At 42.4% G+C, this 22507-nt stretch overlaps 2 protein-coding genes across 3 annotated transcripts in view; one reads left to right on the top strand and one right to left on the bottom strand.

Annotated features, from left to right (window-relative positions):
* Positions 1–22507, top strand: part of SYN3 (synapsin III) — a 377511-nt gene that overhangs the window by 170995 nt on the left and 184009 nt on the right. For both annotated transcript variants that reach the window (XM_059726429.1, XM_019489296.2), the window contains exon 6: positions 7677–7766. In XM_059726429.1, the coding sequence (XP_059582412.1) occupies positions 7677–7766 (90 nt within the window). The remainder of the gene's footprint in view (positions 1–7676; positions 7767–22507) is intronic.
* TIMP3 (TIMP metallopeptidase inhibitor 3) overlaps positions 11386–22507 on the bottom strand; it is a 57185-nt gene continuing 46063 nt past the window's right edge. The window contains exons 3-5 of the mRNA XM_006271668.4: positions 17553–17664; positions 16667–16788; positions 11386–16058 (exon numbers count right to left, since the gene is read on the bottom strand). Coding sequence (XP_006271730.1) covers positions 15861–16058; positions 16667–16788; positions 17553–17664 — 432 coding nt within the window. The 3' untranslated portion in view covers positions 11386–15860. The remainder of the gene's footprint in view (positions 16059–16666; positions 16789–17552; positions 17665–22507) is intronic.

The following is a 22507-nucleotide window of genomic DNA, read 5'->3' on the forward strand; positions in this document are numbered from 1 at the left end:
ATAATATAATATTAAAAACATTGCAAAAATACCCTTATCCTTGTGGTAGGTTCCCATCAGTATGTTTATCCAATATGAGCCATGTGTTTTATAGTCATGCTCAGTGTTAGCTGCATTTAATCAACTTCATAGTTGGTTTCCATTACTGAGCACATACTGCTCTTGGCAGCAGTTATTTAATGATAGACCATGTATTTAATGAGGTTTCCTTGTACACAAGGAGCATTTTTCCCATGCTGATTAGGGTAAAAAACCTTGCCTTATATTTGAGTAAATATGGTATAGCGTAAGTGCCTCAAAATGCTAGACAGAGAAATCATGCTTGTACAAAGAGGGTTTCACTCCAGGCTAAGTTTTCTGTGTCTTTCTTCTTTGGGTCAAATACAGCCCAGATCAGTAACAACTGAAAACTGTTTCCAGTGACTAGGATTGGTGGCTTCAAACCATTTCCTAATAAAAAGGTGGCTGTGTTACAGAGGCAAGCCTTTGCAATTTGCACTGTTTTTGTCGGTTTGTCTCATCACTGATACCAAGGATAAAATATTTCTCAAGGCCAAGATTTATTAAAATAGGGGCCTAAACCTGGCTTCTGAATCTGTATTTAGGCACTGGCTAACATTGCCTGAGTTTTGAAAGCACTATATACCCAGAAGCTCCCACTGACTTCAGTGCTGGTTGATCTGTGGAAGTGTCTTGAGATGCCAAAAATAATCTCTGCATTTGTGGATTAAGATGGGTTGTCAGTCCAGTTTTCAATCTGGGGGTGCTTCTGGATCCTATTCATGGAGTCTAACATAATGCTGGAGACCAAGCACATTTGTTTACATTTGAAATTGGTGTAGTGATTCCAAGTATTACTTGCTGTTCTCTATACCTGTGCAAAATCTTGTCTGGAGGATTTTAGCACTCTGTAAATGAGGTTCTCTTAGGGTATGTCTGCAACTTGGACTGCTGCTAAGAAGTATCCTCTGCCTCTTGCTCCTGCTCAGCATACGCTAAGGCTAGGAACAGAAGTTACACATAAACTGGTTTAAGTAATCAGAACCTGGTTTAAACCTAAAACAGAGCAAAAGTTCAGTGTACACAAGTCAGTCTCAAAATGGTTGAAACTGGTTTAAGCTGCACCTGGTTGAATGTAGTATCAGACTTAACTGATTTGGGTCAAACCAGTTTATGAAACTTCTGTCCCAGACCCTTTCCTGGTTTAAGTTAAATCAGAGTCCCCGAGCATCCCAGCTTGGTTTCTAGCCCTAGGCTGGGCTGTGCTGTCTGCTCTAGCAGAGAAGGGTTGTGGGGAATGGGGAGGCAGGGACTGCCCTGCCCCAGGCAAACCCCAGCTGGGATCTGGGGCTGGGGGGGGGCAGTTAAACCCCCCTTCCTCTGGTTAAACCCACATTTCCCTGAGTACAGTGCTGCCCTGCCCTGCTAAACTTACTGAAAGTTACTGCTGGCTGTGACTATGGACTACAAATCCCAGAGGGACCTGGAAGCAGAAAGAGGAAGTGATGAACAACCCTGCAGAGTCCTACTTCTGTGATTTTGGACTGCAAATCCCAGAGACCTTGGGGGCAGCAGGAAGATGTAGTGAATACACAGCCCATGCTGGCTATATGCCAGAGAGCCATGTTGTTGTGTCCCCCAGGCTTCTGGCCTGAGCCACTGCAGGCATATGGCTGTATTTCCTGAATCAAAAGTGAATGTGTGTCCAGTTGTTTCTCAGTTTTTTCTCTGCAGCTTAGACTAAACTGCAAAGACTGAATCAATTTAGCTTCGGACTCTTTGACTGTCTGTACTTAGCTAAAATGACAGAGCTGAGGCAGTGTAGCTGTTTTAGCCCTGAGTGCATACCAAAGAGCACAACCAAGACAGAGAGGATGAGAGTGGTACTGGGTTATATACCCTCAAGGCTGCTCTAGGGTAGCTACATAGCCTCATTCACAATCCCTACTTTTGAATGCCAGGGGCTGTTAAGGAAGGTATTTTCAATGCAAAGGCCTTCTCTTTGTAAATGGCTTCCGATGTTGTTCCAACAAAGCATGCATGTGTTAATCTTTGTGCCCAGGTGGAAAGCGTCTATGTTTATACTGGCTCTTGCTGAGGAAGGTGGTGATGTGATGTATTGGTGCTATTGGTTTGATTTTTAGTTGACAAATATCAACTTGTTTTCTATCATTCTGTTTGTGTCTGTGTCTAGGGGCTTAACGATAGAAGCAATAGGCGTATTTTTAGAGGTCTAAAAGAAAAGAAAATAAACACGCCAATGCTTTTATGAAAATGAAGCAGGCTGGCAGGACAGTGTGGGAGAAATTGGCTTTGGCTAGTGTCTCTGCTGTAGCTATTCTGGGCCTGATTCTGCTTTGCTTTACCCATAGTGAATACGGCCTTGTACAACCCAGCAGCTGCAGAAAAGTTATAGCGACCAACTAAAATGATCTATACAGGTTTTTCTTAAACTACTCAAACTGGTATAGCGGTTAACTTAATCTACAATCTCAAGTTGGCATTTGAGTTGGGGTTTGGCCCCACTAGCAGCTTTATCCATTTAAGTTGGCACAGGCATGCATTTCAGGAATGCCTTTGATTCCCTGGAAGTGTAATCAGAAAGTTTTGTGGTAGCTATAAAACAAGAGCTAGACACATCAATGGCTTTTCTTGGGGACAAACAATATTTTTTCCCATGTGTGTTATATTTTGATTTGTAAAATGAGCATCCTGAAAGCAGGGGAGTGTTTGACAAAGATTACTGGAAACTTTCTGGACATGCATAATTGTAGGAGAGTGTGAAACCCGAAATGAGATAACCTTGGGAAATGAGCTGTTTCACCTGGCTTGAATTTTCAAAAACAGTCCAATTCCATGAGGAACATGAAAGATGTTGTGGCATGTTTCCCCCTCAACAGTCTGTAACAAGGTTTCCCTAATAAATGTAAAAATGGTCCAGTGAATACAAGCTCATGCTCACTCAAACGCACGTTCTTTTGTGAGAGATATTACTGAATTTTTCAGAAATGTAAGCAATGGAAAATGATTTTCAACAAAAAGACACGCAGTTTGAAAAGTGTGCTTCTTAAACCCCTTGAATTTCAGGTTCTCAGAGTTCCAGAAAGGTTGTGCGATAACCACGACAGGCATTAGCCAGTACTGTTACAAACATTACATATGAAATATTGTAGGTCTCAAGGTAGTGACTTGTAGTAATGGCCTTAGGTGAGTAGTGAGATGCCTTTCACTTCTTCAGGGTGTGGAGTATTCGAGATCTCTTAAGCTACAATGTTCTAATATAATTAAACAGCACATTCTCATTGTCTGTCATAGGATTTTGGCTCCTAAGTTGCCTAAGGACTTTTAAAATGTGTTTGTCCTTTGCCTTAAGATGCACTGAGTGTCCATTGTTGTTCTGTTTTAAACTCTTCTGAATAGAATTGCTCTGATGTAGAAGAGCCCAGCAGCTTATATGACTGTGTAGGGTATGAGAGAACCCAGATCCCACCCCTCATACTCACCATGAGGAGCTATGTGGTCTCTATATGGAATCATTGAAATCAAGGGAGTAAAGCATTGTATTGCTGAAAGTGCCTTAGTAGAATGGCTCTTTGGATGAATGAAATGAGAGAGGGTTATATCTAGCCAAACTGCTGATGCTATTTCTACAAACTTAGGACATGCATATGAAGAGGATTCTTCTTATCTAGAGGTCAGGTATCTAAACAGAAACATGCAATTTGCTGTATTGGGTCTGCTTTTCAGAGTCTCTTGTCCAGTCCCTGCCTCCAGCAGGTATGACAGTGGCTGTTGGGGCTGTTATCAAAGCTGGTACCTTTTGCAGTCCTGACATGTCTATATGAGTGAGGCCAGAAAATAGGCCAGACTTACCTACACATCTTTGTGCCATACCTGTTGTTGTAGCTGTGACTAATCCCCCTGCTTGAGAGAGAGAAGGCAAACTGGTAAGCATATATACCATATGTCAACCAGACAATTATTCAACACTTCTAGATGCTTTTTGTATATTCCTTTGCTGGGGTAATACACAGATGGTTTCTCTGTCACTGCCTTTGTAAGGCCACTTCTGCTGTGTATATGCAGTGTGGTGCATGTGTATCTCTTGGCCTCTGTGTTTATCTTCCTCTCTGTGTCTCCATCTCACTGTTTAACTTTTAAGTTCTGTTTGCTCACTTTGCTAGTCAAAACAGGGTTTTGTTTTCCTTTGTTGGGATGTGCAGGGTTAGTGCAAGTAGTTAAGAGAAGAAAGCTGTCCTCTCCTCTACATCAACACCTTCACTGCCAACAATAATTATATTCTAGACGTGGAGTTTTTCTCTTATCTACTGATGCATGGAGAGGGGGTGGTTGTGTTAGAGATGAGATATGCCAGTGATAGAAGATTTCTGGATTTTCTCAAATGCTAGATGTTATCCCAGGAGATTAGGGAAGGGAATCTTTGCATTTGTCTACAAATCTAAGGGCAGCTGCCCATTCAGCATGTGGCCTGTATCTACCACCTGCCCACATTGGCTTCGTTTTTCAGGCAAGAATTGCTCTTTAATTCCCTGAGCGTTTGTTCTGCTCCAGTAAGAAATTAAAGATTCGATTTAAAGAAACAGAAATGCATTTGCTAGGTTGGCCCAGTAATTGCAATGCTATGAGAAAAACCGAGATGAAGGCACCACATACAATGTTCTCAGCGGACCTCAAATTATCTTGAACTTAGTTCTACAATTTACAAACCTGATCTGATGCTTGTGAAAGTTTAAGCCAGCTCAGGCTGATGTGGCTAACAGGGATTCCCTGGGAAAACAGGGAGCTTTTCTCTCTCAGGGAATCTGTCTCCCTTGTTCCTTGAACAACTATCCTCTTCCTTTAACCCATCCTAGACCACGTGACCAGTGGGATGTTTTAGGAACAAAGATGGGTAGTTAGATGCATTATTCCTAGTCACAAAGACCGTGAATCATTCAAACGATATTTCCTCCTGGAGATCCAGACATTTTCAATAATATTCTTCACGTAGTGCTTTCTTTTTTTCATCTACTGGCCTTAGGGCAAGCTGTGATCATAAAATCTGTTGTCTTTGTTTCAAGGAGCTTAGGTGGCAGCTTTGCCTACCACCCTTTTCATTATTAGATTAATTTTGTTTTGCACTTCACCACTAAAAATTTATGGAGTAGGCTGCATAGCAGACTGTATTGAATAATGCAAAGCTTTGCCGATTACCAAAACAGAGTTGAAACTTTGTAATAAAGATGTGTTGTAAGGGTATGTGAGGCAAAAAGAAATCAAGGCTGCTTTCTTAGACAGGTCCTCAAATTATGGGGAACTTTGGGTCTAGCTGTGTATCCCTTAATGATAAACAGTTGATAGTATGCATTCTGTCTTGTGTTAGGCTGTCCAGTATTACCCCTTCTATGAGGATTTGTGAGGAGTCTGTTTTCAAGTATGGAAATCTCTCTCTCTCAGAATGATGTCCTCTTTGGGCTCCCAGTGAGAAAGTAGGAGTTTTCCTTCCACCCCCACCTTTTCCTTCTGTGTGCATCATGCTGAACATTGATGAGTGACCTTCTCAGACAAACCTGATCAAAACAGGTGCCTATATGACAGACATTGGGTCATGTTTCCAATGCTTGGTGCTTTAACTGAGCGCTATGGAAGACTCCCTTGAGCAAGTATCTCCACTGACTGGTCTCATTCCATTAAAAACAATTGATACATTTTTATTGTTTTTATTTTATTGATGGGTTGGAGGGGCTGCAAGAGCATTACTTTTTTCTATTGCTGTGCTTGCGTGATTCCCCTTACTCATGTCCCAAACACTTCTGCAAGCTCTTTTCTCTGGGCTGTCCATGAGCAGATCTAGGATTTTGAAAAGGGGGGTGCAGGTGATGTGGTACCCCATATAACACAACCCATATTTTTATCCAGGTAAAAAGAAGCTAGAAGCTTTGCTAGGGGCCTAGAGCTATATTGTTCAGTTTAAGATTAAAGAAAAAAAATATATCTTTATTGAAATGAGTTAAAAACAGTCGGCAGGGCTATAAAATAGAAGCCACATTACCAGGAGCATCTAACAGACAGCAGAATTGCAAAACAAAGCATAGTTTGATTAGTGGACTATCAAGACTGTTAAAAAGGAGAGAGAGTCCTTAACACCTGTGAAATGAGGAGTTTAAAACAGGGGTGGGCAATTATTTGGGCTGGAGGACCACTTAAGGAGTTTTGGTGAGCTGTTGCAGGGTGGGCAACTAATCCCATCCGCCCCCCACCCACTGCCGGGGACACTGGATGGAGTGGGGTCTCCATGGAGACTGGCATGAGATCCATGAGGTCAGGGTCTGCTTGGCCAGGCAGGTAGGATGGGGCTGTGGGAAGGCCCCCATGAGTGATGTCCAGGAGTGGGATAGGCTGTCAAGGCTGGGATCACAGTGTGGTGACAGCCCGGGGCCAGGCCCTGTAGCAGAGCTGTAATCCACTCCCGGCACATACTTTTGACATGCTGGTTCTGCAGACAGGGACGTGCAGCAAGTGGATCACAGCTCTGCTCTGGGGCCTGGCCCCAGAGTGTTACCATCCCGCTATCCCAGCCCCAGCCCCTGTCCTGCTCTCAGATGCCACTCCTTGCCTGCCTGCAGCCCCATCCCATCCAACCATCCAAGCATGGCATGGAGACCCCAACTGCCCCATCCAGCACCCCTGGAGGTGGGTGCACGGCAGACAGGCCGGGGTGCCCAGGCAGCAGAGCCAGGTCCAGCGGCAGTGGTGACACTGGCAGGGGCAACTGGAAGGAGCTGCTACCATGGGGCTACTGGGAGCAGAGCCCAGCTGTTATGCTGACCCAGCCTCACCATGTGCCCAGGGTCAGTGGAACCAGCCACACGCACCAAGCCTTTGGCTGCTCCCTGTGCCTGGGCCAGGCAGGGCTGAGGGACCCACCACGGGCCAGATAGAACCCCTTGGCAGGCTGGATCTGGCCCATGGGCCATATTTTGTCCACCCCGGTTTAAAAGGAATCAGTTAAATTTTAATAAGCCATGTAGTCAAGTGACTCCCTCAAGTAGGGTGGCCATCATAGAGGACACTCCGGTTTTCTGCTACTCTGTCCTCTATTGATACGAAATCCAGCACCTTCAAGTCCTCTTAAAGGCATAAAGATATAAAGGCATCCAATTTCATATCAATAGAGGACAGAGGACAACCAGACTGTCCTCCTTCATGGTCACCCTACCCTCAGCATTGCCTGAATAGAAAAGTTGCTGCCACTGCCATGCAGTTGGTTTTAAACATTGGGTGGAGCAGGAATCAAAGTGGGGTGCAACTGCACCAGTGCACCCCCCTTCCTCCCCCGGATGTGTCCTGGGGCTGTCCTTACTCTCAGCCAATCCATGCTTTGAAAGCTAAAGTTATTTTTAATGGTTCTGTAATTGAATGCAAAACAGTCTGCCACCTGCCTCTCTCTGGGCCTTCATTAACTGCTACTTACTCTCATTGTGCAAGGGTTTTATACTGCCCACCAGAGATGAGTGTAAGGGACTATTCCATATTCACATTTTTCACCATCGTCAGCAGAAAACTGAGAGACAGAAGGAGGAGGAGGTGATTCTTCCTTCCACTGCAGCACATTTTAAAGGGCTAATCTGTTGTACAATAAAGAGCTAATGTTTGTTTTTTCTCTCTTTCTTTAGTTTTCTCAGCTAATTAAAATCTTCAACTTATTGGGTCCTGAGAAGTTTCCACTTGTGGACCAAACATTCTTCCCAAGCCATAAGCAGATGGTGAGTGCCTCATGTTTATTTTGATAATGGCATAGTTGGGGGGAAAAAAGCAGAGAATGTGTTGGTAGTGAAAGGAGTCATTCTGGGAGCCCTGGGAATTTATACAATACCCTTGACTTTGTAGCCAAGAGATAATTGGGAGAAGAGCCACAGGTATATAATAGGGCTGTGTGAAGCTTCAGTCCCTGATTTGATTTGGTGGAGATTCGGCCTGCTTCAGTGGCTGAATCTCTGAATCAAATCAGAAGACCCTTTAATCTCTTCAAATTGAATCCGAACCCTCCGAATTGATGCAGAGAAATTCAGAAAGTTTTGGCCATTCAGACATAGAGACAGCTTTAAATGTTTTTTCTACATACCTCTAGGTAGCAGGCAGCTCGTGAACGTTGCGATGCTGGGGCGCATGGAGTGTCCCACAGAAATGCGGGGGGTCTCCCCAGTTTGCTCGGCAGCAGAACCAGAAGTGGACCAGCAGCACTTCCGGTCCACTTCTGGGTCCGCCGGGGAGCGTGCGGAGGGGCCCCCCACATCCCTCTGGGTCAGCAACTGGTGCCTCCTGGGTCTGGGGGAGGACCTGGGGTCCACCTGGGCTGATCGCTGAGCAGGGGAAGTGCAGGGGGACACCCTACACACTTCCCAGAGAACCCAGAAGTACTTCTAGTCCACTTCTGGGTTCGCCGCAGAGCACATGGAGGACCCTTCCACGCTCCTGTGGGATGCTCCATCTGTCCCAGCATTGCAGCGTTCATGAGCTGCACCTGGTACCTTGAGATATGTAGAAAAAACTTTTAAAGCTGTGTCTATGTCCAAATCACTGATTCTCCAAATCAGCATTGAATCGGGGACAGTGATCCGAATCAAGTCACTGTCCCCGATTCCTGCCAAATCCAAATAGAATAGGGCCCATTTCACACACCCCTAGTATATAATACACTGTTCAGGAGGCCCCTTTTCTTTCCCACTGAGAAGGTGGGAAGGTAGGAAAGAAACAAAAATAAAATAAAATTTCTGTGTATAGAGGCTTGTTCTCTAATGCAAGGAATATGCTCATTTGGATGAGATTAAGTTGAGTCTTTGCCCTGTCATTGTTTATGATTCATGGAAGATTAGGGCTGCAATGTATTACACAAGATTTTTATACAAGAGCTCTGCTATTGGTTTGCCTCATCTGTGGCATAGTAACTATCTAATAAACAAACTTACCACCCCTAGCATTGTTAGGTGAAGTTGGTTTGACTTCTTGAACATGAGCTCTTATTTTCTTTGGCTTCTATCATTTGTTTTTGCATAATTGTTCTTGGTGTTTATGCTTCTCTCAAAGGCCTGCATGGTCGTCTCTGCTTATTAACCATAGCCCCATGTTTGAATACCATATGCTCTTCAGCTTGTTTCCCTGGACTCATTCTGCCTTCTGAAGCAAGGTCAGTGGGACAGGCTAAAGATGTATTTGGGAGCTAATCTGTGGCTCTGGAGGCCTGAGTGCAAGTTCCTGTTCTGCTACACCCTATCTTGGGGCATGTTGGGTAGGGCCAGACTCTGGATGATATATGTAGGGGGGCACTGAGTGGGGTTTTTTGGAAGAAGGAAAAAAAAAACCTCTGGATGCTTCTGAAAATCCTGTTAAATGATGATCTGCATCATAAGACTTAAATACCTTTAAAAATATGACCTGCAGGCTGTCTTTGCTTCTATTTCTTATCTGTAACAAGGGGCTAATTGTACTTCCCTGCCTCATGGGGTGTTGCGAAGAAGTACAGTGAGGACTTAAGGTGGTCAGAGGTGGCTGTGATGGGGTTATATAATTCACTGGGAGAGAAGGGTAGACGGATGTGTGTTTTACCCTGAACTCCAGTTTGTCTTGGTCTGTCACGTCACGTTTGTTTGTAGTTGTCCATTTAATCAAAGGGCGGCAAATTCATAAGGGAGATGCTTTGCTACCTGGGTCACTACAAAACAGTGGTCAATTTGCCTTGTCCTCCCCTTCAAATGCTACAATTTGAACAGAGTTGGTCAAAATCTTTGTTACACATAAAGTAGCTAACAAATTTAGCCTTTTTTCTGTTTGGAAAACATTTGCTGATACTTTAGGCAAGTATATTTATTGCTCATGGAATTGTTTGGATTAAAAACGACCAGCCGGCAGGTTTTTCATGCTTTATTTTCAAGTATAGTATTTGGTTGCTCACTTAATTGCACCTCACATTGTGTTAGTTCTTGGAAAGAACAATGGAACCTTTGGAAACAGGGCAATAATAAAGTGCAAATAATTAATAGCAAAAAGTCTTCCTTGTAGTTAAATGTGGGCGCAGATTCCTAAGCCTCTTGCTTACACTGAGTGTAACCTTGAGCAAGGCATTTACTCGTATGCATCAGTCTCCAAAAATATAAAATGGGAATGATTTATTCCTCACCCGTTTAAATCTGGGAGTTCTGAAGCTAAACCTGTTGTGGTTTAAGTCTTCAGATCCTTAGTTGATGGACACTATCAAATAGCTATAAGGTACACTTAAGTTCAGTCTGTTCTGTAGAGAAATTTCATCTTACTGGGCATTTTTACTTGTGCTCTGGGAGGTGTGGGGGGGGCGCTTTAATTAGTGAGCCTGAGTGTCATGTGTATTAGCATTCACCACGCTGACAGATGGTGGCGGGGCGCTTTGAACTAAAGCTCATCAAACAAGCTTTAGTTGAAAGCGCCTTGCTGCCATTTTTTGGTGCGGGGACACTAATACATGTGACGCCAGAGTCTGCTGGAGCGCATTTATTTCTGATTAATCGAGTCTGTTCTGACGTGCTGGATTTCTAGCGCATCAGAGCTGGCTCCCTGCATGCTTATAGGAGCCCTCTGTGTCCAAACTCTTCTACATCTTAATGAGATATTACTTGGAAAATAATATGCATCAGGATTAGTAACAGAGTTGGTCAGAAAATCTCTCTCTTCCCCCCATGCACAGACAGAAAGAAACACATGAACACACGCACACCATTCCAACAAACTATTTTTTAATCAATCAAAAATTTCAATGTTATCCAAATTTTGAGCATAAATTTTTATTTATTTTTTGGTCTGAAAATCAAAATGTAGGTGCTTTTCTGTGACCATTTTTCTTTAGCTGAAATTGAGTACCAGGTCTTGGAGGGAAATGTTCAGCCCATCATAACTACTAATGTTACAGTGATATTACAGGGGCTGGGATAGCCATATTGGAAAGAATTAATTTTTACCTTCTGTCTTCAGGCAGCCAAATTATGTGCTTCAAACAATTCTACATTAAGCAATTTTCAGCTGCACATAGAACCCCAGCTTAAATGTTCTTCAAGAGTGGTATCAGTGCTATGTATTAAATATAGGGTATGTATTGCTCTGTAATGACCTCATATGGTCAATTAAAGATCTGGAAACACAATCCACAAGGACATCTTCCAGGTTTTGGACTGGTGACCCTAACAGGTCCTCAAGAGAGATTACTCTTGAGGAAGTCCTCAGGTGCAGAAGAAAAGCTGCTTGTTTAATTTCTGGATAGGGTCCAATGAAAAAACAGCATCCTTAAGACATGAACAAATCCATACCCAGATCCAGTCATGTTTGATAGAGACTAACACAAGTGAGACGGAGACAGAGTGTGATAGAAATAAAACCACTTTACTGTTTAGAATAAAAGGACACTATAAAAAGTGAACATTATGCAACATTACCTTAAAAGACAATATACATTCACTGAATACAAAATTTATAAATAACAAGGAGGAAAACTGTAAACAGTGCTACAAAATTTAGCAACAAATACATTCCTTCGGGACGAGATTTTTCTCTTGGGCTTAGCTTCCCTCTCCCCCTGCGACTATCAAGTACAGCAGAATGGCCCTATGAAGGAAGGAGTGTAAGAGACAGCAAAGAGCAAAAGCAGTAGAATAGAATTAGTGGTTTTTAAGAGGATTTTGTTAAGACTGATATATCCCAAACTGACTTGCTTTTAAAAAATAATTTGTTTGCAGTCCTTTAAATGTTGTTCCTCCCTCATAAAACCCAAAGGAATCAGATATAAAACACTTTACTTTGAAGCATGTAAAAAAATATACCTGGAGGCCCTATGAAACTTGTTCCTTTTACTGGGATTACATTTTAGGAGGTGCTATTATAAATTAGAGTGATGTGTTCATAGTACCCTGAAGTCGCATTTTGAAGCACTTGATGAGACTGGAGTGGAGATGCAGTGGTTGGCATTTAGTTTAATCCTATTTAAAGGATCATGTTTGACCTTCCAAAATTAGAGAAGCTTGGTTCCAAAATTGTTTTTGGCTCTAAAACAGCAGAACCCTATTGGAGCCTGTGGGAGTCCACACAGGACATTTTACACTCAGATATGCCCTTCCACTGTTTTTCCTTTAAGGGAAAAAAAGTCATTCCTCCCCAGGGTGAATATGTGCTTGCAATTCTTGAAACTCTAAAGGACATCATTTTTAAGCAAATAAAGAGACCTCAAATCAGAATCCAAACTTTACAGTCTTATGTTTGCGTAGGAAAACTGGAAAGTGAAAATGGTTAGTTACTAACCGCAAAAGAAGTGCAACTGGCCGATCTGTTTTCCAGGCTTAAAGAAGGGGAAGAAAACCAAATGCCAGTAAAGAAACAAACAGCGAGAATAGTACATTCACAAAAATGTGAATGAAGTATGTAATGTAAAAATGTAGGCTTAATGATATTTAGAGAAAAAGCAAAATGGTATTTCTATTAAGGTCCTGATCTTTTTTACTCATGTGAGGAGCGCAGATGACAGTGTCCTTTTAAGCACACTATACTGGTGGTAGACATGTGAAATATTCCTGCTAGCTACTTGTGCTGCTTCAACAGCAGCATGATGGTCAGGCATAGTAATGCACTGAAAGGTGTTACGGGCATCCAGAAAAGAGGGTGCCTTCATGCCCTAAGTAATCTTTAGGGTGCTGTGCCTTGGCAGACAGGAGCAATGTTAAGTGAGGCAGGAGGAGAAAGGGTACATAGAAAGGCAGAAGTTTAGGGGGCTGACCTGAAGCTAACAGAGTCCATAAAATAAGACCCATTGACTCAAGCAGGTTTTGGGTCAGGCCTTTAATCCAGGTGCAAGGTAAAGCTAAGCCCACAGAATACATGTCCCTGATAGTACTCATTAAACATATAGGAAGTCTTCCAACAGAAATGTATTTTTGCTAGTCTCTTTCCCCTTACGCTTTCCCTCCATTTGGCTCCACATTTTAAAAAGCCTCTGTGACTGCGTCTTTATTTAGCAAGGGGGCAGGTTGTTTTGCAACCCTCTACCCCTTGCCACTCTAGCTGTCTGCATGTTGAAAGTATTTTTACCCTCTGCAATATATAATGGGAATCTGTAAAGAAAATAGATTTGTTGGTGACGGGGTTGTTTTTCATGGTGGTGGTAGTTGTTTACAAAACACACAGATACATTACAGCTACTTAGGAACACATCTTCATAGTAGAATAAAAAGATCTTCGTGATAATTTGATTGTAATACTGTGGTGTCTCAGCTAGTTAAATGATCTGAAACTATACAGTCAGTGAACAAGTAAAATACACAGAGCTATAGTTCAATGGAAATTAATCCCCAACACCTCGTTACATGAGAGGCATCTTCATCTTGCCTTCCAAAGCTGGGAGAAGTGGCTGTGGCCTGATGATTTAACTCTTGCTAAAGCACCTTTGATAGAGCAGTTGAGTTGAGTTTGGCCTTGGTGATCTCCAGCAATGGTGATTCCTCAAGTTGCAAAATGTGCTGGTGGAGTCGTCATTGCTGAAGATGCAGGGCAGAGGTACTGCAGTGAGTGACCCCTGTGGCTTCATTGGGGTTGCACAGTTCAAACGGAGCAGAAAATTGTCCCCTGCATTCCAGGCTTGACTCATTGACACATCTCAAAAGGCAAGTATCCTGACATGGCACCTGATCCTGTGACAAATGCTGAGAATTACCTCCCCCTCTCACTGGTTTCAGTAGGAGCCAAAGATCAGGTCCAAAATTTAAAGGTAGGGACAAGACAGTGGGATTTTCAAAAAAAAAAAAAAGGCCACAAGTGTTCTAGGAGGATGAATCCCATTGAGTTGTGATAAGCCTCCTGATCTGCTGTCACTCAGGTGCTAACAAAAATTCCAGACAAGATTCCTTCCAACTCAAGCAACTCTGAAAATGCTGTTTCAGCCAATCTTAAAAATAAGGCCACGTGCCTTCTATGGTAGTTCTCCCATAAAATGGGCCATTTCCCATTTAGATCTGCGAAGCTCCAAAATGTTACAGGAGATCACACCCTTTCCTCTCCTAGTGTCCTGCTATTGTGGCAGAGAGGCCCCAAACAAAGCTCCACTGGTGAAATGACCACTGAATGCAGAATGCTCCATTACCCCCATCTGGGGTTATTACAATGCCTTTTCTTGCTTACAGCAGCTCTGCTTCCTAAGTGGAATGAACTGAAGATACATGGAAATATATGATAAATAATTATAATAATAAAAAAAAACACAATGAAGTTAATTGTAATCCTCTTCTCCCCCCCCACCCCTTCAACTCAGTAAAACATAACAGTCACACAGTTTGTCATCACCCCTGCATCAACATTAAAACTTAAAATATTTTTATTTGATAAGAAAAAATTATATTATAGTTTTCTTGATAAAAACAAAACAGAACAAAATCCTCCAGTCACCAACGAAGCAAAGCCAGGATGGCTCTTTTCCCCTTCCTCCTCAACCTTATTACCACAGGACTCATATGTGCATATGCACAACTCTGCTTAACAATGGCTAGACAGGAACACAGCACTTGATTCATGCTGCAATCCTTAGGACAGCTGAGATAGAGGGTTCCAGGAAGTGCTGCCCACTTTTTCTCTATATGCAAATACAGCCAGTGTCACTGCAGAAGGGAGAGCCATGGTACTGGGAGATGTGGAGGAAGCAATGGATCTATCCGCTACTGCAGATGCACTGGACTTTCAATATCTTTAAAAAAAATAATAAAATCACTGACTTGGAATGTCAAGATTTCTGTCTTTTCAAACACAATCAAACCATTGTTTGTTTATAACACCAAGTAATTCCATGTCCTGTCGAAAAATAGCTTATGTCATTATGTGTATATACATCTTAATTCAGCTAAACACTATTTTGGCAATAGATTTTTTTTTTTTTTTTTTTAATAGCAATAGCCCTAGTGCGTCTCCCCTTTTTCTCCTCCCCACGTGATTGACTTAGTGATGGGTCTTTTGCATCTGTTTGGTTTAAGATGTTCACCAGGTCATTTTGCTGTCAGAGTTAAACTGCAAAAATTTCCAGGGCCCGCTCTGTTTGAAAGAGGGAGGTTCACTTTACACCTGCTCCATTGGAAGTGAATGTCCTCCCAGAATGCAAAGTAGTTTTTAAAAAATAGCATAATATCTTTCTCTTCCACTGTATGACTGAATGGGCCCAGTACCCATTCATCCCATGCTGCTTTCACACACAGTGCAGAGCCTGGCACACAAGCTGAGGTCTCCCACCACTGCGACCAATTGCATTCTCAGTTCCCCATATGGGAAAGGGTTTGTTTTGGGGGTGGTGTTTGTTTTATTTTGGAGCTGGTGGATTTTTGTTGGCTTTTTTTGCTTGTGTTGTTTGCTGATTTGATGGATGAAACCTGTTTTCCTTCTTAGGATTCCCCAATTTAAACACTGAGTGCATAAGGAGGGGCTGGGGAAGCTAGGGCCTTGAGGAAAGTTACAGGGCCACCTGGCATAGTTTTTAGATTTTTGTTTTCCTAAAAAAATAGAGATTATATTGCTATAGCTAATGATACACACTGAGAGCAAGGGCTCCATTTTTTTTTCTGGCGTGCAAACAAAAGTTCCCAGACAATTGTCACCTGACCAGAATGAGCAGTATTAAAACCGGAAAAAATGATTAAAACAAATTCAGTATGAGAGCACAGGCTTTTGTGTTTAAGTGTTCGAAGTGCTAAAATTTGCAAGAAAACAGGCACTAATTTCATTGTCATCATCAGGATCTGGTAAGAGTTAGTGTCCAAGGGAAGTTCAGCCACAATTAAGGGAGGGAGGGAGACAGAGAAGGGATTGTGTGTTCACGGATCTGTGGCATTGATGATAGTTTTATCAGGAGGTGCCCATCCTCTGTACCAGCTGCAGTAACCTTCCACCCGCTGGATGCAGGCGTAGTTCTTTGATTGGTATCCTGAATGGCCGAAGCTGGAGAGCATATCTGTCCAAATACACTCACTCTTAGAGGTGACAAAGCAGGGCAAGTAGTAGCAAGGCCTAATCTGCAATTATAAAAAGCAAATGGGTAAGGATACATTGAAGGCACATTTCTAGACGTTTGGTTTAAACTGGAAACTGATATTTTGAATTCCCTCTTCAAAACTTTAAAAGTAACTAAAAATTAAATAAACACTTAAATCTGTGCTTAACTGCACACACACCTGCCCCACACCCCTTTTCTTCACACTGAAGTCAATTAGACTTTTCATCATCTTGAAGTTAAGTGCCTTGTCCTTTGCAGGACTAGAGCTGTTCACTGAGGGTCAACTCTGAGCTTGTAAATGCTCAGAAGATTTACAGAGAAAAAAGGCCCTTCTGCACATAAATAGCTGATCTTCAAATTGATTTTGCTGGAATGTTTTTAAGATTTCCACCTTCAAAATTAAAGTAAACAGCTTATAGAAGAGGCACAGACAGAGCATATTAAGTTATTCATTATTAAGTTGTGAGACCAGCGAAAAAGAAAAGTTTTGTTACTGTCTGTCTTCTATATAAAAATGTTATCCTCTGTTTCCTTTCCCTTCTGTTCACCTGCATTATTGACTGTACCAGCTGGAATAGGCACAGTACTTACACTTTTTGACTACGTCTAATTGAAGACAATACATACCTTGCATCCACAGCCCAGGTGGTAACGATGATTTAGTCCTTTGCGTTGGGCTTGGGTCAGTCTGTCCCATTTCTCATACCAGTTACACAGACCAGTGTAAACCTTTCCTTCATACACCCGGCCTTGAAAAGACAGAAACAGACACATGTGAGTCCTCCTCGGTTCAAGCTGTTGTTTACTTTTCCACGCCTACCGATGTTTCTCAATGCCAGATATTTGGCTTTCATTACTGTTCAGCAGTCACTTTATTTTATATTATTGACTCTGGCATTGGTGAGAGCCACGGCACACACAGGATGTGTTGCCACATCTGTGTTAGTCCTGACAGTGTGCAGGTGAATAATACCATATAAAGCAGGGCAAGGCTTAGACATGCTGAAACTTTCACAAGAAACGAGATTCATTGTGTGCTTTGCTCCTATTCTCTTTTCATTCTTACGTTAACAGCTCACTTTGCATCAGCTCATACTGAAAGAACTTTTCCATGTCTAGGTCAATGAACAGTATCAAGGTACTTCCATTCAAGTGGCCTCTGTGGGGTCAATAAGCTATCTCAGTTACAGATTAATAGCTATTTATTCTCCGCCCCAAAAAACTGTTTGTCGCAAGTTATATGGTTGGGGGGCTGCATACATTTAGGGAAAAAAAGGAGGGATGTGTTGCCAGAAGGGAGCCAAGCTCTTGAAACTGAACTGCTATTGATGGAGTATCACTGCATTCTGAGTTCTGTGCAACTTCCTAGCACAGAACAGCAGATGTGGTGCTTTTGGGAAACTATTTATAGAAGTGATCTACCCAGCTGCCCCTTTCTGTGCGAAGCATTCGGCAGGTACAGCTACAGACTGAAAAGAGGTCTTGAATCTGAGGAAACCCAGTGGTCCCTTACCTGTAATCAGATACTGATACTTGTTGACCTCCAACTTGACACCACAAAGACTTTCAGAGGCTTCTGTGTAGATATACTGAACATGTGGCATAATCTGAAAGCCTCTGTACATCTAGAGAAATAATAAGCACATGTTAGGCTGGGAGGACAGTTTTTCACTGTTATGTTGGAATTTCATTAAATCTCTTAATGCTCTCAGGCTATGGGTCTGGGCAGTGAACTTTAGTACTTATGAAAGTGAGGGACTGATAGCATTAGCTGAACCCTGGGGTAATGCAGGCATGTGATTTGTTGGCATTCCTACATAGATCTGCCAATAGATATCAGAATCCTCTTATAACCCATTACTATACAGCACCAGGACCCAACTTGCCCCATTCCCAAGTTTTAACCAGGAGTAAACCCATCTCTTAGAGTTCCAAGATTTCCAGATGTAACCATTTTTTAAGGAGAGGAAGGGGAAGAGGGATCAGAAGGGGAGGAGAGGTGAAAAATGGATGAGTTCGGGAATCTCTTTTCCTGTAATTTAAAGAACTTCTCCTTCCCTAATAAGATTTTTAAATAACTCGGGCTCAAATTGTCCAGTGTCCATATTTTGTATGCTTCAGTTTTTGGAGCCCAACCTAATACAGCCTACCGCATGGCCTGATTTCTACAGATGTTTAACACCCACCATTCCCCAGAACTTCAATGAAAGCTAATACTTCTCTGGCTAAGTGTTCTCAACCTTTTGGGGATCAGGGCACCCCTCAAAAATGCCACCTCTTAGCTTTCATTTGATTTTGACTATGGAAAAATAATACTGTAAAATAATTCTGCTGTTGCACAGGACTCGGAAAGATCACAATAGGCTAAAATGTTTTTAACACTGTGGATTCCTATTTGAAATCTCTGAATTTATCTCGTCAATCGTGCATCGGCGCTTGCACACCTAAAAGTACTAATATTGCGCAGCATCCCACAACACCCGTAAAAGGATTTCATGGCACCTCAGGGTGCCCTGGCACCCTGGTTGGGAAGCACAGTTGCACAGGAAAGCCTCTGCTGTGTATAATGTGCAAAACTCTCCCACACCCTGCAAAGCTAGTCTGGTATAAATGGGTACCATTGTACCAGCATCTCTCTGGACAGTTTATTTTTTCTACAGAATCTTTTTCTACCTTCCTACACCTTTTTTCATAGTCTCTCATAAGTGGAGCCCAAGTTTTTTCAAGTGTGATTGATTGAGCTCTGAATCCCTAAATCTTTGAATAAGTTTAAACTTGAGGAGAAATTAGCTTGAGCTTCCCTAGTCTGCACTTGCAGTAACCACATTGTAGACTGCAGCTTCTTTTGAACACAAACTCCCAATTTCATACAGTAAGTTGTGTCACAAGGATAAAATAATCACAAAGAATGAAGGCTGAACTTGGCCATTTTTATTTATTTATTTGGTTCGTTAGTTTTGAATTCCTGGTGACTATTTTTCTCAAAATACAATTAAAAAAAAATGCATGACTAATTTTTATAGTGTTTTTTTTTTTCTGTTGTTCTTGACTAACCATACAGCTGGCCGAAGTTTACAACTTAGATTGAAGCAAATGGAGGACAAGAGAAACCAGAGTTTCAAAGGATGCTCTCATGCCACACTCCCTGCCCTGCCTCTGCTCACTTCCTTGATTTTTTTTTTTTCTGCCAGTTTTAATACTGCAACATTAGTGTATGATCAAATCCTAATTAGAATTTAAACCATGAGCAGGGGCTGCTTGATGCACTGTCCCTCGCTACATCCCCTCCTGTTTTGCCATGGTCCATTTTTTTCCCATCCTTTTACTATATCATCAAGACAACGTCTATTTTCCAGCTTGGAGAGAGACCCAATCAAACCCAAAGTTATTGTTTTTTGTCACTGTGTCAGCTGGGAAGAGTCCTGTTCATTTTTTCTTCCAAGCTGTTCCATATTCCTACCATCCCAGAGCAGACATTGATATTCATTCTTCATTAATTTCCCTCCTAAAAAAAAGCTCTTTCTCAAAATTAACCAGGTCTACTTATAATGAGATTAATGAAAACATTTCTATCAACTTTGAACCAGAGCCTAGCATTGTTGCAACATTCCATGAGGACATTTAAAAAAAAATTAATATCTATATCTATATTGATATCAATATCTGTATATCTATAGCATATATCTATATATTGTATAGCATCTATATAGATCTATAGATATATCCATAGATATCTATATAACTTGCTATGCTCAGAGATAAAGCCATCTGCTGAGTATGCAGGAGCTTGCATACCTATCTTTTTTCTCCCTACTTATATTGCGCTGATCAGAGGGATGATTGAGCAGTTTAACATAAAGCAAAATTCATTCCACAGGGCTTATATTTTCCAACCTTCCCTCTAATTATGCTCAGCAAATATGCAAAGAAAGCATTTTTTTAAAAATTAATTATACCATATCAGCAAAAAGTATAAGGATTATGTCTGGAATGTGCAACTGCTTCCTTCACTGAGCATGGGCCTCATGGAAAGCTGAACAACTGATCCTTACCTCATTAGTGTGTGATCTTTGCTACTGTGTTGGTAGAGGAATGATCTCCAGATGATGTGCTTAGGTTGCCCTAATTCTGTTGTGCCCTTGTAGATAGTCCAGCAGTTAGCACCAGCCTATGATTTGGGAGATGTGTTCAAGTCCATGCTTTGAAACAGACTTCTTTTGCATCCTCAGACAAGTTGCTTAGCCTTAACAGGCCTTCGTTTTTTCCCCCGTAGGGGGATAATAATAGTTCCCTATAAATTCATAGATTCATAGATGCTAGGGTCGGAAGGGACCTCAATAGATCGAGTCCAACCCCCTGCATAGGCAGGAAAGAGTGCTGGGTTCAGATGACCCCAGCTAGATGCTTATCTAACCTCCTCTTGAAGACCCCCAGGGTAGGGGAGAGCACCACCTCCCTTGGGAGCCCATTCCAGACCTTGGCCACTCGAACTGTGAAGAAGTTCTTCCTAATGTCCAGTATAAATCTGCGCTCTGCTAGCTTGTGGCCATTATTTCTTGTAACCCCCGGGGGCGCCTTGGTGAATAAAACCTCACCAATTCCCTTCTGTGCCCCCGTGATGAACTTATAGGCAGCCACAAAGTCGCCTCTCAACCTTCTCTTGCAGAGGCTGAAGAGGTCCAGGTGCCCCCGTCTCTCCTCATAGGGCTTGGCCTGCAAGCCCTTAACCATACGAGTGGCCCTTTTCTGGACCCTCTCCAGGTTATCCACATCCCTCTTGAAGCGTGGCGCCCAAAATTGCACGCAGTACTCCAACTGCAGTCTGACCAGTGCCCTATAGAGGAGAAGTATCACCTCCTTGGTTCTGTTCATCATGCATCTGCTGATGCACGATAAAGTGCCATTAGCTTTTCTGAAGGCTTTGTCACACTGCAGACTCATGTTCATCTTGGAGTCCACTAGGACTCCAAGATCCCTTTCTCCTTCCGTTCCACCAAGCAGGTCATTCCCTAGGCAGTAGGTATGCTGGACATTTTTCCTCCCTATCTCATAGGGCTGCTAAGTGGATAAATACTAAGGCTGTGTGGAGCTTCGGTCCCTGTTTCAATTTGGTGGCCAAATCTCCGAGACAAATCAGAGAACCCTTTAATCTTTCCAAATCAAATCGGAACCCTCCGAATCAATTTGGAGAGATTCAGAGATAGAGACAGCTTCAATTTTTTTATTCTACATACCTATAGGAAGCATGTGGCTTGTGAATGCTGCGATGGTGGGGCAGATGGAGCATCCCACAGGAGCATGGGGGGCTCCCAAGCGTGCTCGACAGCAGACCCAGAAGTGGACCAGAAGCTTCCAGGTTCGCTGCCAAGCACTTCTGTTTGATGCTCCATGTGCCCCAGCATCGCAGCGATCACGAGCCACACCTGGTATCTCAAACTATGTAGAAAACACTTTTAAAGCTGTGTCTGTCCAAAGTGCTGATTCTCCGAATCAGCATTGAATCTTCAGGTTCAGATTTGTCCGAATCAAATCAGGAACAGTGATCTTGAATCAATTAATCGAATCACTGTCCCTGATTCGGGCCGAATCTGAATCCAAATCAAATAGGACCCGCTTTGCACACCCCTAATAAGTATATCAAACATCATGAGATGCTAATGTAATGGGTGCCATATTAAGTATCTAGGATAGACAGCATAAGGTATAAGATCTTTGTAATAGATGGTGACTCCTTTATTTTTGTATAGCATCAAGCACATCAAGACTACTTAGGAGCTAACTAATGATAATGCCCTACTAGATGAGGCCCAGTTTCAACTTCTCAGTCTATTCCTTTGATCACTAAATTATCAGGAATTGAAAGTGTTGCCTAAGGAAGTATGCTTCCTCCTTAAGAGGAGTTCTGTATCACTCAGCAGTGATTTCTCTGGCTGATTCTGGTCGCCATGCTGCTGAACACTAGAGAAATTCTCATCTGCCCTTCAATGCATGGGAGTGCAAGCCTTTGAGAAGCTACAGAGAGGGAAAATCACCTGCAGAGGAGCCCTTCTAAAAGATAAAATATAAAACTACACCAAGTATTATTTTTGGTTGCAAAAAATATCCTGCAAGTGCCATTAGGATAGACAAAAGAAAACCAGTCATAAGCTGGCCTCTCTCCTCAGAGTCCTCCTGTCGCCACAGAGGTATATTTTAGGAAACTTAATGACAGGGAGCAAAGTATTAACAAGCATTTCATGGCAGTGCCTGCTAGCACTGTTCCAGTTCCGGTTGTGTCAGCATTCCCATTAGCAATTCCCATGCTTGGGGATTAGGTTGAACTCTGCCACAGAAATACACGTGCAAATCATGTGGTTCTTTTTTCGTGATGAACTTAGTACTATGATGTCATTTAATAGAATATTTTCCCCTATGAATTTTAACTGAGAGCAATCTAGATGCTTGTTCTTTCCCCTTGTGACTATCAGG

This window comes from Alligator mississippiensis, chromosome 4, assembly GCF_030867095.1.
Source record: "Alligator mississippiensis isolate rAllMis1 chromosome 4, rAllMis1, whole genome shotgun sequence".
Lineage (NCBI taxonomy): Eukaryota > Metazoa > Chordata > Crocodylia > Alligatoridae > Alligator > Alligator mississippiensis.